The 17,168-nt window shown below is 40.4% G+C and overlaps 2 protein-coding genes across 4 annotated transcripts in view; one reads left to right on the top strand and one right to left on the bottom strand.

Annotated features, from left to right (window-relative positions):
* Window positions 1-235: 235 nt before the first annotated feature.
* MLX (MAX dimerization protein MLX) lies at window positions 236-11,116 on the bottom strand. 3 transcript variants are annotated; one of them, XM_034416180.2, is made up of 8 exons: window positions 10,960-11,116; window positions 9,454-9,490; window positions 8,823-8,912; window positions 3,362-3,468; window positions 3,057-3,156; window positions 2,294-2,393; window positions 1,664-1,865; window positions 236-1,235 (listed from the first exon to the last, which is right to left on the bottom strand). In XM_034416180.2, exons 1-8 carry the CDS (start codon window positions 11,005-11,007, stop codon window positions 1,179-1,181), a joined length of 741 nt encoding a protein of 246 aa, XP_034272071.1. In that variant the 5' UTR covers window positions 11,008-11,116; the 3' UTR covers window positions 236-1,178. The 3 variants fall into 3 exon arrangements, with proteins under 3 accessions (XP_034272071.1, XP_034272072.1, XP_034272073.1); XM_034416181.3 differs by having other exon boundaries at window positions 10,244-11,066; XM_034416182.3 differs by lacking the exon at window positions 9,454-9,490.
* A 21-nt stretch (window positions 11,117-11,137) lies between these two features.
* The window catches only part of DHX8 (DEAH-box helicase 8), a 42,335-nt gene continuing 36,304 nt past the window's right edge, over window positions 11,138-17,168 (top strand). Inside the window, exons 1-5 of the mRNA XM_034416177.3 lie at window positions 11,138-11,270; window positions 11,364-11,534; window positions 14,808-14,893; window positions 15,266-15,338; window positions 16,166-16,248. Coding sequence (XP_034272068.1) covers window positions 11,429-11,534; window positions 14,808-14,893; window positions 15,266-15,338; window positions 16,166-16,248 — 348 coding nt within the window. The 5' untranslated portion in view covers window positions 11,138-11,270; window positions 11,364-11,428. The remainder of the gene's footprint in view (window positions 11,271-11,363; window positions 11,535-14,807; window positions 14,894-15,265; window positions 15,339-16,165; window positions 16,249-17,168) is intronic.

Raw genomic sequence — 17,168 nt, 5'->3', positions numbered from 1 at the left:
TGACATTTCAAGTTGCTGACCCCTCTTCAAATAAGGGCCAATATTGTGGAAATTCCTACCTGAAGGTGTCAGTGGAACATTATATATGATTCAGAGTCCAAAATAATGGGATAGCCCCTAGTCTGGAAATTAGCATTTTATACAATTACCATGAAATAATGAGTAATTTCAACCCAAACACCTAGGTCCAGAGTTTTCTAAAATATTTTAGATAAAATCAGGCAAAGCCAACAAGTCATTCAACCACATAGCAAATTTATTAGAACTGCATGTCATAATAAAAAAATAGCAAGGTCTTGTCTCAGTTAATGTCCTTCTCCACCAACCAGCAGTAGATAAGAAAGCAGTGCCTATAAAAGACAGTGGACCCACCTTTGCAGCAAAAAAAAACAAAAAAACAAAAACCAAGGAGCTGCAGAAGGGAGTTGGCTTAATTCACTTCATTGCATTATTAGAAATCAAGGCTGCAAGAGACTAAAAGGTATTTCCCCTTTATTGCTAATACAACATAATTGATAAGCCTATTCAGGCTTTTAATCCATAGAATTGAAGTGAAGGCAAATAATGATTGCATATAGGTTAATTTTAAAAAGCTGGAGGTTGGCTACACAACAGAAGGTTGTTGCTAGATGACTTACTAGCTCTCTACAAGGCTATCAGAATGTATTATACAAAGGAAGGCAGTTTATTGCTTAACTTCCCTGGTTCTCTGCCCTTAACCCAAGGTAAATGCTACATGGAGTCATGGTAGTATATAAAACAGCTTTGTTTTTATAATCATTACATTAGCTACTGCTCCTTGAACCAAACCTTAGATATAACATCTATGCATTTAGAAAAAGTATTTACCAAACTGAGGAGAAGAGACATTAAGAAAAGAATTTGGCTCATTGTGAAACCCTGGTATATTGTAAATACATTTCTATTAGATCAGCTACACTTATGCATAGGAACAGATAGAGCCAAGGCTTGAAAAAGAGATGGCAGCAAGCAATCCCCATGAACTGAGAGCTGATTATTTTTCTGCTCATCTGAAGAGCTTGCAGTGTAAACTGAGGGGATTCCAGAGGTAAACCCAATCTGTAGCCCTAAAAATGCTTGAAATGGAATTACTGGAAGGAATAAAGCTTCTTGGCCATATATCTCCAAATTAGGCCCCTTCAATGCTTTCTCTTTGATTAGTAGAGTTGGCTCTTCAGTCGTTGCAGTACACCAATGACAATGTCTCTCAGGGTCTGTGGAAAAAGGCACTAAGTAAGTTGATAACTGTTTCTGGTATAAATCACCAACAATCGCCGTTCTATTTCAGTTTGGCAGTTTCTCAAACTTTTAGCATTGGAATAGAACTTTCATCACCTACAGTGCAGCAAGATTATGGGGAAAAAATGCTGCTTCCATTCAAGTGCTTTATTTTCCTCCTAAACAGTGCCAAGAGTACTTTCCTATGAAAGACATGACCATCTCTGCCACTGTTAGGCTATTTATTAAACACAAAAGCCAGCTAGAGAATCTGACGAATGTTATTTAAGGGACAGCAATGGATACAGTATCCTCATTAAGACTTTTTTATATGATTACCTCTGAATCTAGGATTCCACGAACAAATCAGGTATATTTTTCCTATATGTGATATTGGCCATATGTTCTTATGTTCTGGAATTACCTGTGGCTTACAGTGCTCTTCTATCCAGCTGAAAACACAAGCTGAGAGCTCCTGAAAGCTTGTTACAGAGATGGAGGCATTAAAGGACTGGAACAAGGAGTCCATGATACCCTGGAAAACATTGAACTTCACTTGGTCAGAGATCTGGTTCTTTCCTTCACTGGGATTGTCCTGATGAGCTTTAACAATATCTTCATAGTTTCTGAAATGCATATATGTAGTTAGTTAATTTAGCAGAAAATGTGGAATAATCAGATCTGGAATAATAAATTGATTATCATTTTGTAGAAGAAACATTTCTTAAGGATAGGATGGAAGAGCTGTAATAATGATAATCATGTTACAAAGTAAATATTTCTCAAAGACAGAATGCCATTTACTGTTGAACTAAAAATATCTGTCTCCTCCTTTCCTCCCTGTAGGCATACATATTCAAGGTAAAATATGTAACATTTTTTACTATTTTTCCTGAAAATCACAGCCCTGATTGAGTTAAGAAAGTCAGCCTGTGACCTTCCATGACTGAAGGTAGTTTAAAACATAGGTCTCCCTGCTCTTACTTCTAATACTGCACTTTATTTTGGGGAGGTCAACTAGTGAATCATGAATATAGAAATGCACAAGTCTTACACTTTCATGATGTTCAAGGCCATCACATCTTTCCGGAGAGTGGAGACCTCTTCCTCTTGTTTCTTTTTTTCTTTGTGCAAGAATTGAATATAATCAATAGCTAGGTAGCAGAGAAAGCAACAATTTAGAAAGGAGCCATTAAGTCTTTTCAAAGCCCAACAGACAACACCTGGCTATTCAGATATTTCTAAGCTCAGTTACATTAAAGGTGCCATTCCATTCCCTAGAATGAAGACAGAATTAAATAGATTCACAAACGCTAAGACTAACACGTTTTGGAGAACCATGTTAGTGTATGATGGCAATAGTGTATGGTGTCTACCTATACGTTTTATAACTATTTTTTTTTGTTAAAGATGTAAATTTAGAGAGGCTAAACTGAAGATTTAAACTGGAATTAAGCAACTGCTAGCTCAGTAGTAGTCTCTTTGGAAATCAGACACATTTCCAAAGCTGTCTCTCATATAATCTGTATAGCCTCTCCTTCCTCTATCTCTGCAACAATCTAGCCACTATATATCTCCTACAAAGTGGGTTACAGGGCTCATGAAAATTTACACCTTTTATTAAAATATTTTAATCAGAAAAGTGATTATTCTATTCCATTTTGTTCTACTTGTTAGATACAGCGGTAAGAGTCAGCTATTTACAGAATTTAATAGTTATATAATGCAAACTCTGAAATTTGTACAAATTTCTGGGAATCTTATAACGGGTCTTGGAGATGGGCCAAGAAACAGATAATTTTGGGAGCCCTACTCACTCTTCTGCAGCACAATCGCCTTGCTTAGCTTCTGGGAGCCTATTGAGAAATCTTGCTGCTGGCATGTCGGTACAATTGCTTGCAAATCATCATAACCTTTCTGTTAGAAAAACAAAAACATTACAACTCACATATCAAATCTGCCACATATGACAAGAAAATTAAAAACAAGTAGTAGAACCTGGTCAGTAAATCTATTCTTTTACCTGTTCTTCGAAAATAGAAGCTTTGTAAACTCCTTGTAAGGAATTTGAGATGCAACAAATAGCAAGCATGCATATATGTGTGGTTTTTCATATTCTCACCTTGATAGCATCCCTCCGCTTTTGCTCAGCTTGTGTATGAGCACGTCGACGGCGATCCTTGTATGATTCTTTGTAGGTATCTTGTTGGTAATCAGAATCTTCATCATCTGTGGCATGAAAAGAGTCTTTGTTGGCAAAGCAAGGAAGGGAAGTCATTGTGAGTGCTTCCAATACTTTCCTAATCACAAAGTTTCAATTTATTGAAAGAAGATCCAATAGACTATTTAAGAACCATTAACAGAATTGCTTAGCTCCAGATTTATTTTCCAAAGTCAAAAAGGAGTAATTTGACCTTAGCTTTATAATTTAAGAAAATAATCCCTAAAAGGCACTTTCATTTTAGCATAGATACTTGAGAAAATAATTCCTTCAGCTTTCAGTTGCAATTGAAAAATTGCTTACTTCCCTTAAAGCAATATAATGTTTAAGTGAAATGTGAAGAACCAAACTGTTTAATAAAAATAACAAACTTTTGGGATACTTAACCTAAAGACTCAAACAGAATAATAAAGAATTCTATGTAACTGATGCTAAATAAGGCAGGAATCAGCAATGTTGTGTCCATTGACATCCTGAAAGGAGCCCACAAATCAATTGCAGTTAATATAAAAGAAACAGTTTAAAATGACTTAGATTTTTGGAGGAGCATGTGGAAAACCAGAAATGTGTACCTGAACTAATAAATAAACTGGTTTGCAAACTATCTAAAACAGAAAAAACATTGAAACGTAATAAAAAGAATCTGTCATTTTCAGATATTAAATATATATCAGTGGCTATTAATCCTATAAAAATAACAAAAGTAGAAAACAGGAAAGATCCCCTAGCCCAGGGGTATCAAACTCAATTTCATAATGCATCAGCATTATGGTTGCCTTCAAAGGGCCAATTGCATGCAAGACTATGACGATTCACAGCGGCCAGGTGGGCGTGGCTGGGTAGTCACGGCTGGGTTGCCACAATTAGGTGGGTGTGGCTGGCTCAATGCCGCTCACTGGGCATAGCTGACTTGGAATGGAACAAGTCGCACTGGTTAACTCGATGTGGGGACAATTCGGTGCTCCACAAGCTCGCCTCCCCAAATTGCTGGCAGATAAGCACATGCACACTCATACTGCATTCTCAGTTTTGGGACTTTGGCAGCAGAGGCGCTTGTGGCGGGTGCAGCACAGCTGCTGGGACTCTACTATGTGCTGACCGTGTTCTGGCACCAGGTGGCCACCATGAAGTTGTTGTAGATAAGTGCAGAGTACCATGTTTCCCCAAAAATAAGACCCTAACTTATATTTTTTTGAACCCCAAAGGGCTTGGCCTTATTTTCGGGGGGGGGGGGTGTCTTATTTTGGGGCACAATTTGGGGGTGGCAGGTGGGGAGGTGGAGAAGCAAGGGGCAGGAAGCCCTGCCATGCCCGGCAAGGTGGGTGGGGAGAAGAGATGGCAAGAATCACGGCTGCTTTTGTAGCCGATTGTGGCTGCAAAAGCAGCAGGAAGCCCCACGCGTCTTGCACCCTCTTCAAGAACAGTCTGTCATACCTCAATCGGTTGCCAGGAACTTGGCCCTGATTGAGGCTCTCTGGGGTAGCACCCGCAGCCCAGCGCTTGAGAGGGTCGGGGGGGGGCCTTTACGCAACCCAGCCTTTCTTTCAGGTGGGCAGAAGCCCCCTCCTACCATGCAGCCAGCTGGTTGAGAATTGGGCAGTCCTGGGAACTGCTCCCCGGCTGGACAGGGATCTCTGGCAGGAAGGCATCTCCTTTGGGCTATTGAGCGCCAGCCTGTACACCTACTTGGTTCTGCAGGTGCCAGGCTACAATCCTGGGTCTGGTGGATGCTGCAGCTCTCAGGCCAGCTGTGTGCAGAGCTGGCACGAGAGTTGCAGCGGCCATCAGGGCCATGGCCTGAAAAGCACCTGGCTCTGTGTAGCTGTAGCCCGGCCCCTGCAGCACCGATTAGGCCACCCATGCCAACCCCCTCCCTCCTCCCCAGGGTAGCCACATCCCTTCTCTAACCTGCTTTTCAGCTCCGTTCTCCGCTGCACATTCAGGACAAAAAAAGTAGTCTGTTGGATTACGGTTAAAAAAAAAAAATACCGGTAGTTGAGACCTTCCAACTTCTCATGAAGAAAAAAAAAATCTCGCAAAGTTGGAAGGTGTTTTTACATAGTCTCACAGACTGCTTTTCTTGCCCTGGATGTGATAGTGGAGAACGGAGCTGGAAAGTAGGTTAAGAAGGACCTCTGTGTGTTTTTGAGGGAGGGGGGATAGATCTCTCTCTCTCTCTCTCTCTCTCTCTCTCTCTCTCTCTCTCTCTCTCACACACACACACACACACACACACACACACACACACACACAGTTCTTTCTTTGGGATCGCAGCACAGATACCCCTTCCAGGATTGCAAGGCTGAAGGCTTTGGATGGAGCATTTTGGGGATGTGTGTCTGTGCTGTGGTGCCAAGTAAAGAAAGATCAGCAGGAAAAAAAAGGGGGGGTGGGGGTTCCTGCAGCCTATCCTTTCTTTGGGATCGCAGCACAGACATACACCCCCAAAATGCTCCATCTGAAGTCTTCAGCCTTGCAATCCTGCCAGGGGCATCTGTGCTGCTATCCCAAGTAAATAAAGATCAGCAGGAAAAGGGGAAGGAGACTGGCAGCTGGGGAGGTGCTCTGAAGAACTGGGCCAAGTTGCACAGCCCTCTCTAGCTCAGCTGATCAGCGGGCAGCAATTATGGGGCTGAACCTCCAGGAGTGACCGGGGAAGGGAATGGCTGTCTCCTGTGCTGGCCATGCCCAATCTTTCACTAGGGCTTATTTTCAGGGGAGGGCATATATTTCAGGCTTGGCTTTATTTTTGGGATATGTCATATTTTTGGGGAAACACGGTAGAGCCCCAGCAGCAGCACTGCACCCGCCACCAGTGCCTCTGTTGCCTCCATGGCCTGCTCATCAGCCCGGCCTACCTGCTGGCCCCACAGCCACCAAGTGCTTCCCTTTCACTGGGGACGCCAGCCCACACGTGCTCGCTACATCCTGTGTGTGTGCCCAAGGGAAGTGCCCGGCCAGGCTGGGGCCAAGGCTGCAGGAGCCGGCCCCTCGCCATCTCCAGGGCGGCCCCACAGGCCAGATCTAACCACATCTGGGCCGGATGTGGCCCATGGTCCTTGAGTTTGACATGTCTGCCCTAGACCCTCTTTGAATGACTAATACAGTTGGAAGCGCTATTCCAGTCTCTACTTTTTTTGGAATTTTTTTTATGATGCCAGGATGGGGGTACTCAATAGATGACTTTTTTGTGTGTTTTTTTACCCCATTCTGCCTTTAAAAAATTGAAGGGTGATGAGGAACAATAATAAATATGAATGTGTTTAGAAATAAAGGAATACACTAGGTCAGTAATGGCTAACCTTTTTGCCTTTGCGTGCCAAAAGCAGGGGGAGAGGGGGGGGTCGCGTGCGTGTGTGCCCACATCCATAATTCTATGCACCCCGCCCCCCCATGCATGCGTGTGTGACCCCTCCGGACTCCTCCTGCTTTTGGCACGAGATGGCCTGGTGGGCCCAGTAGGCCCGTTTTTCGCCCTCCCCAGGCTCCAGAGGCTTTCCTGGAGCCTGGGGAGGGCAAAAACAGCCTTCGCCACCAGTTGGAGGCCCTCCAGAGGCCGGAAATGGCCTGTTTGCCAACTTCTGGTGAGCCCAGAAGGCCCGAAAACCAGCTGGCTGGCGCGCATGAGTGCCAGAGCTGAGCTCGTGTGCCCACTGATATGGCTCTGCATGCCACCTGTGGCACACATGCCATAGGTTCACCATCCTGGCACTAGGTAGACAAAAGTGTTCAGGAAGCAACAGGAAAAAATCCATCAGATGGTTATGCGATTATGGATGAATTACTGAAATGTTCAGTATCTGTCTGCACAATTATTTCAATAGCTATAAATTAGGTTAGTATCAGTCAGAAATTCATGAGATACATCTGTTGAAAATAATTGTGGATGGTGTAGACTTACTTTTTGCCTACACAAAATTTAGGCAGGAACTGTTTAGAATTATAGAATGTTGGTATAATAATTAAGAAATGTCATTTCTAAATCTACAGTTAACAATTTTCACAAAGCAAGGTTATAGTGACTTAGGTTAATTTCCAACATGTTGAGTTTGCATTGCACAAATAAAAATTAGATTTAGCATTGTCACCTGATTAGAAGATATTCCCTACTTACAAGAACCTTTAGTAATAGAAGTGTCAAACCCCAACCGGTTTGCCATACCTGGGGGGAGGGGGGAATTGGAAAGAGTGGCAGCAGGAACAGCCATGCGGCGGCATGCCGTGAGGTGGCCCAGGCAGCGACAAGGTGTCTGGCTGGGACGCCGTTGGCTCTAGGTACAGCATGAAGCAGCAGAAAAGGAGGCAATGGTGGCATTATCGCCCACACAGCTGACTGGCAGCCTTCCTGGACCCAGCTGGCCAGCGCCAGATGTAACAGCATGTGGAGCAAAAGCGGTCTACAGGCCGTGGGATGGAGGCTGGTGCGGACCAAGCACCGAATGGTGGACCAAGGTGCCTGCTATTGTGGAACCGGATGCTGGTGCCGGGTGGTGGTTGGGGGTGGGGAAGCTGAGGGGCATAGTTCCGCCTATAGAGCTCTGGGAGGCGGTAGCTCCCAGTGCTGACTTTGCAACAAGGTGCCTGCTATTGTGGAACCGGATGCTGGCGCCGGGTGGTGGTTGGGGGTGGGGAAGCTGAGGGGCATAGTTCCGCCTATAGAGCGCTGGGAGGCGGTAGCTCCCAGTGCTGACTTTGCAACAGACTGCTACATACTCAATTTGTGCCAGGCCTCAGACTTGAATAAACCTGTATCCAACAGTTTATTCTGCATGTGCTTCATTGATCATAAAAAAAGCCTTTGATCATTTCAAGCTATAAAATATGCTTAGAAACAAATTCCAAAATCATCTCATTATCTTATGTGGAACTATGCACAAGTCAGGAAATCAAATTACAGACAGAACATGGCAAAAGGTGGCAAAGAAGTGAGTGCATACTCTCTGCTTATTTATTCCACCTACCTGTGAAATATATTTTGAAGGAAAGTGGGTGGAAGAGGATGAGCGTGATTTTAAAACTGGAGGAAGACACATCAATAACTTACCCTATGCTGACGACTGTACTCTGATAGCTGAAAGTAAAATGATATGCAAAATCTAGCAATGAAAGTCAAGGAGCATAATGAAAAATGGGACTAAGATTAAATATAAAGACCAGACTAAGGGTCAAATGCAACAAATACAACAACCAGACTGAGAACTAATAATGAAGATACTGAAGTAGTGGACATCTTTTACCATTTTGGATCGCCTATTTACAGCCATTTAAGAACAAATAAAGAATATTAGACAAAGGTACATATCACTACACACCTAAGAGTAGAAAACTGAGAGCTACTGAGAGGAAAGGAAGCAATCCATACCTGTATTTGGTACTGAAGAGGCACTGGTAGAACCAATACTATTAGCTCTTGATACAATCATCACTTTTTTTCTGTTTTCTACAAAGAGTGCTAGAAAATAAACACAAAAGTATTCATAACTCAAACTAATTTAGTAATTCTTTAGATACTATTTGCTGTTCAATAAATATTTTTTAAAAATTGATAGTCCTGCTTATATTTGAAACAAAAATTCTAATAGGTATTGATAGCAATTATGCAATAAAAACAGGAACTGTTTAGTCAGCAAGTACTCTATGCATTGCAGTAAATGGCATTATCATTTGCAAAATTAGTTTATCTCTCCTTTCTTCCTTCCCCTCCGTTGCAATTGGTTCTCTTGTCATTTTGATTTCAAGGCAAGGACACTATTCCCTCCTATTCACTCAATGTTTTATTAGGAATTCATTCAAAGCACAATATGAAATAAGCAAAGCCTATGTGCTTCTTGAATACTGCTCATGTGAACAAACTTTGGGAAAATAAGAAATGGAAGCAACTGTAAATAATGCCTAACTACTACCGTAAACTAAAATGCGTTAATTTCCTAGTATTAATTCTTCATAGAAGAATTGCACCAGGGAAAGAGAATGATAAAGGGATTACAACTTACCAGAATCCAACCCATTGTCATTATAAGAAATATTAACCTGTTGAATTATGTCACAAAGAGAAAATATAAGAGATCATTTTTCCATTGTTCAACTTTGATAACTCAGGTTGTGAGTTGTATTAAATACATTTCCCTAAGCATCTCTGAAAGCTCCATGGTGACTACATGAAGAAGTATGTTCAATGGATCTACTGTTACCTCACATAGAATATATAAAATAAGTAAGTACTGCCTATAAACACACACAGAGTCCAATTTGTATCATCAGTTTTTGGCTTGTTTCTGAGCAACAAACTAAGGCATGTTTTTACAATACTAAGCCAACATTTCGTATATTTTCCTCCGGAAAAAAATATCCCTATGGAAAGAGTTAAATTACAATGCAAGGATATAATCCCCTAAAATGCTTCAGTCTTACCCTTGCACAATTTGTTGCAATAGAGAAACAAGAAGGGAAGCAATGAGGTGTTGCAACATTAAAAGTTATAAAGTTCAAACTCTGGATATGAGGGAAACAATACTTTGCCTCAAAGAAAATATAGTAATATAAATTAGAACGTTGGTCACTCTTCTATCCAGCATGCTAGTTACAGTAATACTTAATAAAGTGCAAACAATAAAGTCTCAGATAAAAAGTTATTTTTCAATAAAGATAGTTTTGAACATGCCAGTCATGCTTATGTTTGCTCTCTATAAGTTTAAAGTGGGAACTTAATGTTGTCTGTCTTCATTTCTGTTTTATGTAGGATAATTTGCAATGAGATAAGCAGCAACAAATTTACTAGCTCACCTATAAACAAACATCGTCATCCGCATTTTAATTATCATGGCAGAAAAAGCTACTGCTATCAATGGAGCAACAGTCTTATTAATTCCAGGAGTAATCTCTTTAGAATCTTAAAGTGTCTATTTTATTATTCTATCTATGCAACAAACCAAATTCAACGAATCTTGGCACGAAATATTCCTGAGAAGCCAGTGGCTATGTTTACACAACATATTACTCCATGGCTTATTAAACCATCGTGTACCCAATTTATCCAGTTGAGAGTTTGCACAACAGCGCGCAATCACACCGGCTACATTTGCTCACTGAACCAAATTAATGTATCGGCTACCTTCAGCCCAAAATACTGCAGGAACCCAACCTAAATCTCACCCCCCACCCGTTACAGGCAACGAGTCCTCAACACAGACAACTTTCTACGGTTAACTCAACACGTCAAGAAAAAGCAATCTTCCTATGTTCAGAGAGGTTCGCTAGGCTGCTACTTTATATTTTATTTATGTATTGATCAGAATTTGTCAAACCAAAACGAGAACAAGAATAAAAGAATAAAAATACAATGAGAGGGGCGATAGGCACTTATTAGTGCATAAGTTCACGCCCCCTCTACTTTGATAATACTGGCTCCCAACAAACAACTAACATCTTTCCTAAAAATACTGCTCTGTCTGCTCTGACAGCTGATTCTGTCCCTCGCTTTTCCTATTCGCATCGCTCACTTTTCCTCCCCAAGGAGCCTCCGAAGAGACGCTCGACGGCTCCGCCATCTTTTCCCCTATCTTTGGCACATGCTCACGTCTCGTCTCCAGAGCGGCCAATCAAGTTCGGGGAGCGCACTTCCGGGAAGAAGAGGGGAGGCGCTTGGATCGGAAGGGATGCTGGGAGAAGTAGTTTCTTCGGTCTCTCACTGACTCTCTGTGGGTTTCCCGCCTCCTGAGCGTAAGACGTCGCGCAGGCCTCTTTTTTGTCCATGTGAGGATTCGCATCTCCGTTTAAATCCGTCATAACTTCGTCTTAGCCGAGAGGGGAGGTAACTGGAAATCCTCCTCGGAGGTTTCTCCCAAACGATCTTCGGAGGGAGCCGTTGAAATATAAAAACCGCCTTGTTCTTTCTTGATGTAAGGAAAGGAACCCGGAAGTGTTTGTGGCTGGAGATCGGCCGGACGGGGAGGATATTTTAGGGGCGTCATGGCGGATCCTACGGAGGAGCTCGCCAAGCTCGAGTATCTGTCGCTCGTCTCCAAAGTTTGCACGGAACTCGACAACCACCTGGGCATCAACGACAAGGATCTAGGTGGGTCTCTTGGGCTGGAGAGGGAGGGAGGGAGGGAGGCCAAGGCTCCCGTGGGGGCATCGTGGGTTCTGTGAGGCGCCTGATGATGTCCCCTTCGCCTTTCTTCACCGCCTTGTATTCCTTCCCCGGCCTTCTGCTACTTGGCGCAGTGAATTCCTTTTGGCAAAGCTGCTTTGGGCCTGTTGTGTTTCCTCCAACGGAGCTTCTTGTTTCTTAGATGACAGTCTCGTAAGGGAGCTTTACCGGAGGAACTCAGTCGCAAAAAAAACGAGGCTTTGCTTTTGCTTCTGAAGAAGACGGAGGGAAACCCTGTAAAAACAGTCTGACGTAGCGTTAAATTGCAACTGCATTTTGAGCATCTGTCAACGGTTTTCCTAGGACAGGCAGAATTGTATGTTGCCCTAAATCAATAGAAAATTCTGGTTTTCTTATGGTTGTTGTTATTTTATCTCTCTCTCTATATGTATTTATGGCAAAGAAGTTAGAATAGCAGTATATGTAGGAAATGCACCAGTAATTGTGGCTGTTCCAAGATACCCAGTACATAAATCAACATCCCAGGTCCTGCATCTTTCCATATGTCAACTTGATTAATTATGCTGAACGTTTTCTCTCTTTCATGACACAAGTTGTATGGGTTGCTTGTTTGTTATCTTGAGTTATTTTGTATCAGTAGTATCTATGCCCTATTTATATGTTCTGGCTTACAGAAATTAATTGTGATGCTCTGGTTCTATTAACAATCAATGGCAGAGGTGGAAGCAGATGTTAGCTATCCCAATTTTAAGTATTTAAGAGTACTGTTAAAATCCTGAAATTTGCAGATGAGACAATGGTCATTGGTCTCATTTGAGACTGTGATGAATCTGCATGTAGACTGGAGGCTGAACATTTGTCCTTTTGGTGCAGTTTAATAATCTGGAGCTGAACACATTTAAATCTGCAGACGTGATAGTAGATTTTAGGAGGATCCCTCCTATTTTATCACCTCTTACAATATTAGACAACACAGTATCAGCAGTCAATATCTTCAAGTTTCTGGGTTCTATAATCTTCTATAATAAGGATTTGAGATGGATACCTTATATTAGAATAATAAAAAAGGCACAACAAAGAATGTTTTTCCTGTGTCAATTCAGAAAGCTCAGGCTGCCCAAGGAGCTGCTGATGCAGTTTTACAGAAGAATTATTGACTCTGTCATTTGTATTACTATAATGTCTGATCTGGCACAGCAACCAAACAGGACAGTTACAGACTTCAACGGATCATTAAGACTGCAGAAAAAACAATTGTAACTAGCCTGCTTTCCATTGAGGACCTGTATACAGCACAAGCCAGAAAGAAGGCTGAGAAAATATCTATAGACCCCTCGCATCCTGGACATAAACTGTTTCAACTCCTCTCCTCAAGATGCCACTATAGGGCATTGCATGCCAAAACAACTAGACACAAAGACAGCTTTTCCTTCATGCCATCACTGTTAAACACCGAATTCTCTGTCTTATACCTAAGGATACTTACCCATATAGTAGGGCTGTATTGCTATTATCCTTCTCATCTTTCCTATTACTATCTCCTATTGATCTCTAATGACTTATCACTTTGTTGTTTTATCATGATTTATGATTCATCACTTTGTTGTTTGTATGCACTGAGAGCTTATGCACTGGAGACAAATTCCTTGGGTGTCCAATCACACTTGGTCAATAAAAAATATTTTATTCTATGAAGTTTTTGGTCCCAAGTGAACAACATCCACAAATCTGTGAATCTGTTTACATCCATGTCCTTCCTCAATGGTTAAGGCCTCCCATGAAACATATTGTTATATCCACGTCGTGGTGATTTCATTCTTGAGTGAGTGGGTAGTGCTAGTAACAATTAAGGAGGAGATAGTTCATCCCACCCTCCGGAAATTGTAACTGGACCAAATGCTATTGGAGAATTCTTGCTCTTCCATTCTTAGTGAAGGATGTAGAAAAAGTGGTCAGGCTGGGACTTCAGAGAACCCTGGAAGAAGCTGATTATCTAAACCCCTTTCATCAGGGTTCAAGACCTGGGCGTAGTGAGATATTAATTGCACTTGATCATCTCCTGAGAGAATAACAGAATAACAGTTGGAAGGGACCTTGGAGGTCTTCTGGTCCAATTTCCTGTTCAAGCAGGATACCTATAGCGCCTATACCATTGTAGATAAGTGGCTGCCTAGTCTCTTCTTGAAAGCCTTCAGTGAATGGCGCATGCACAACTTCTGAAGACAAGCCATTCCACTGGTTGATTGTTCTGCTGTTAGGAAATGTTTCCTTAGTTGTAGGTTGGAATTCTTTATTAGTTTCCATCCATTCTTGTCTTGCCTTCAGGTGCATTGGAAAATATGTTGAACCCCCCCCCCCTTCTTTGTGGTAAGTCCCTCAAATATCTACTATCATGTCACCTAAACATATCGAATTACTGCAACCATTCTTAATTTTTTAGCCTCCAGTCCCTAATTATCTTTGTTGCTCTTTTCTGCACTCTTTCCAGAATCTCAACATCTTTTTTATAATACGGTGACAAAAACTAGATGCTATATCCTAAGTATGGTCTTACTAAGACTTTATAAAGCAATACTAATACTTCGCATGATCATGATTCTATCGTCCTGTTAATACAACCTAGAATTGCATTGGCTTTTTTGGATCCTGCTAAACACTTCTAGCTCATGTTTGATTGACCAAAATCCCTTTCAAGGTTACTGCTATTGAGCCAGGTTTCATCTAACGTAGTGATAAATGCATTCTGGCTCTCCTTGTTCTCTTGGCAATTTTCAGTATCCTTGATTATGCTATGCTATCCAAGATTCTGGTCATCAATTATTAAGCTATTCATAGCACAGAACCAGGTTATTTATGCCACTCTAGTTGTTTCTTCCTATCCCCTCTACAAGTCTCTTCTATCAAACAGCATCATGTAATTGTACTCAGAAAGTGTGCCTTCTCTATTATGGTGCCAATCGTATGGAACAACATGCTCACAATCTTACCAGCCTTTTCTAAGACATTGAAGACCTGGGCTAAGATACTGATGGGCTTATTTTAACAGAAATATTTGTGTAGATTAGGAGTCGTGCTAAAGATGATGTTTAATTGTTTTTTTTAATTATTTCCTTGTTTCCAACTGATTATTGGCCACTGTTACTCACAATGGGTAGCCATAAAATTAAATGAATAAAGTAGAATTGAGTGTTTAAATAATTTCAGCATAATAATTTCTCTTAATTTTTCTGTTCACAGCCGAATTTGTGATCAGTCTTGCAGAGAAAAATACAAACTTTGATACTTTCAAAACAGCTCTGATGAAGAATGGTGCTGAGTTCACAGTAAGGAATTGTTAAAGTCTTTTGAAGGTATCATGTGGTATATCAGAAGTACATAATCTGAGGCTCCCAAATACTTGAGTACAAGTTCCAGACATATTACCAAATTGTAACCTCTAATATTCCATGAAAAGAAAATAATTCAATATATAATAAAAATATTCATATTAACAATATTCAAAGTAAACATTTTGTCTGTCCCCTTACTTTCTTAAGTGGGTCTGTATCAAGCCATTCAAAGGTCAAATGTATCATCAACCCAGAAAAAATACAGTACAGTACTGCTTTAGGGAGGGATGTTGGCTTTATTGCTATTAAACTTTACTAAAAAATTTTGCAGCTTCTAGAATTTTTTTTCTTTATTTACCATTTTAGGACTCCCTCGTCAGCAATCTGCTCCGTCTTATACAGACAATGCGGCCTCCTGCAAAAGCTTCCACTAGCAAAGGTTAATATTTTTTGCCATTCATCAATTGTAAGACAAATGGATTCTTATGGACATGGATTAATTTGTTTACCTGAGAAAAGAAAGTTGGAATAAAAATTAAAAATTGGTTTTAAATAATTGAAATTGTAAAATTTTAAAATAAATGGGGCAGACAAACCTGTCTATATGTTTAGAGGCCAAAACAGATTATGGAGTAGCTACATCAATTATTCTAAGGATTATTGTTCTCATGTTATTTAATCTTGCAAAAAAAACCTGGATTGCTGCCATTACTTGCAGACTTTCAATGAATGGTTCCTTGATATCCCAAGCATTTGATCTTATTAAAATGAAGATAGCCTCTTCAAGCGAAAAATGCTTATTTTTAAAAAATAAGCATTTGCCTTTTCAGAGGTATATGGTACAACATAACCAGGATATATAAATAAAAATAAATTGAAAAATAAAAAATAAAATAAAATAAAAAATTTTCCACTTTGTAAAATTGTGAGCAAAAACATATTGCCACATTTTGTAGGACAGTAGAGATTTTTGATTGCTTATTCCTAATAGAGTGTGACTAGATTACAAATCTTCCTGGAGACTGTTTCAAATTCTGTGAATAGTTGGGCATGCACTTTATCTCGTAAATATCATTTTTCCTATCCTGTTCCCATTATCCAAGCTTTCCAATATGACTAGCAAAGTCATATGCAAGCAGGAAAGAAAAATAAAGAATAGTTTTCAAAGAGTTTTAAAAGGTAGAAATGTTTTTGTGATGTAAGAAAAATTCATTTAAATTAAATGTTAAATGTGGGTTTTTATTTTTTATTTTGCTATCACATTAGATATTATTAAACCAAAAACAGAAAAGGATAAACTGAAGGACTTGTTTCCAGCCTTGTGTCGGCCAGATAATCCCATGGTGAGGGTAGGTGTGTGAGTTTCCTTCTTTACTGACAAATACATTGAGGATAAAAGAAGTTGGAAATACTTACTTACTGATACTGATTGTAACTTACTTACAGTTACTGATAGTAACTGACACCAGGAACTCTGTCATTAAGTGACATGTCATAAATTGGAAAATCCCATGATTTAGCAGTGGCAGTTACAACAGTTCATCTTTAAGCAAGGATTGTGTAGGTTGTTAAATATGGACCACCCTTCTGACTTTCTGGGTGCTTCCCCATGAATTTTGCTTGTGGGAAGCTGGAGGGAACATCACAAATCGCAATCACATAACTGCACGGATACTGTGATGGCCATAAATATAAAATCCTGTCACAACTACCAGTAGCAGTGTCACCTGTGCAAGAATGAGAAAACAATTGGGAGCAACATAGCAAAAATTCTGTGCAAGACACCACACATTATGTTAGTTAAAAGGGCATCGGAGGGAAGAAGTTATATATAGTCAGTGAAGGAAGTTTTCAGGATGAATAAAAAATGCATTCCCAAAGCAATAGAAAAATGGCTGCTGCCCTAAATTAATGGAGATCTGTATTTTAATCATTTTCTCTCTTTGGGGTGGTGGTGGTTTGGTTTGAATATATGTCTTGTTAATTTCTAATGTCTATTCAAAGAGTTACTTGGAAATTAGTTAACTTTATTTACTTATTGGACTTTATATGGTTGTTAAACTTGCACATTTGACTCTGTACTGCTGACATAGGATTAAAAACACAAAACAAAACAATAAATATATAAAGCACAAAACCCCTGCAATCCCTACAGCAACTGAGGCTAAAATGTAGTTGAAAACATATTTTTATTAATAATGTATTTATATGCTGCCTGATCCCCAGTAACTTTGAGTATTTTTCAAGGCTTTTTTCAATCATCTGCATG

This window comes from Pantherophis guttatus, chromosome 4 (genome assembly GCF_059756535.1).
Source record: "Pantherophis guttatus breed Tessera chromosome 4, ASM5975653v1, whole genome shotgun sequence".
Lineage (NCBI taxonomy): Eukaryota > Metazoa > Chordata > Lepidosauria > Squamata > Colubridae > Pantherophis > Pantherophis guttatus.
This window is presented reverse-complemented; position numbering and strand designations above follow the sequence as displayed.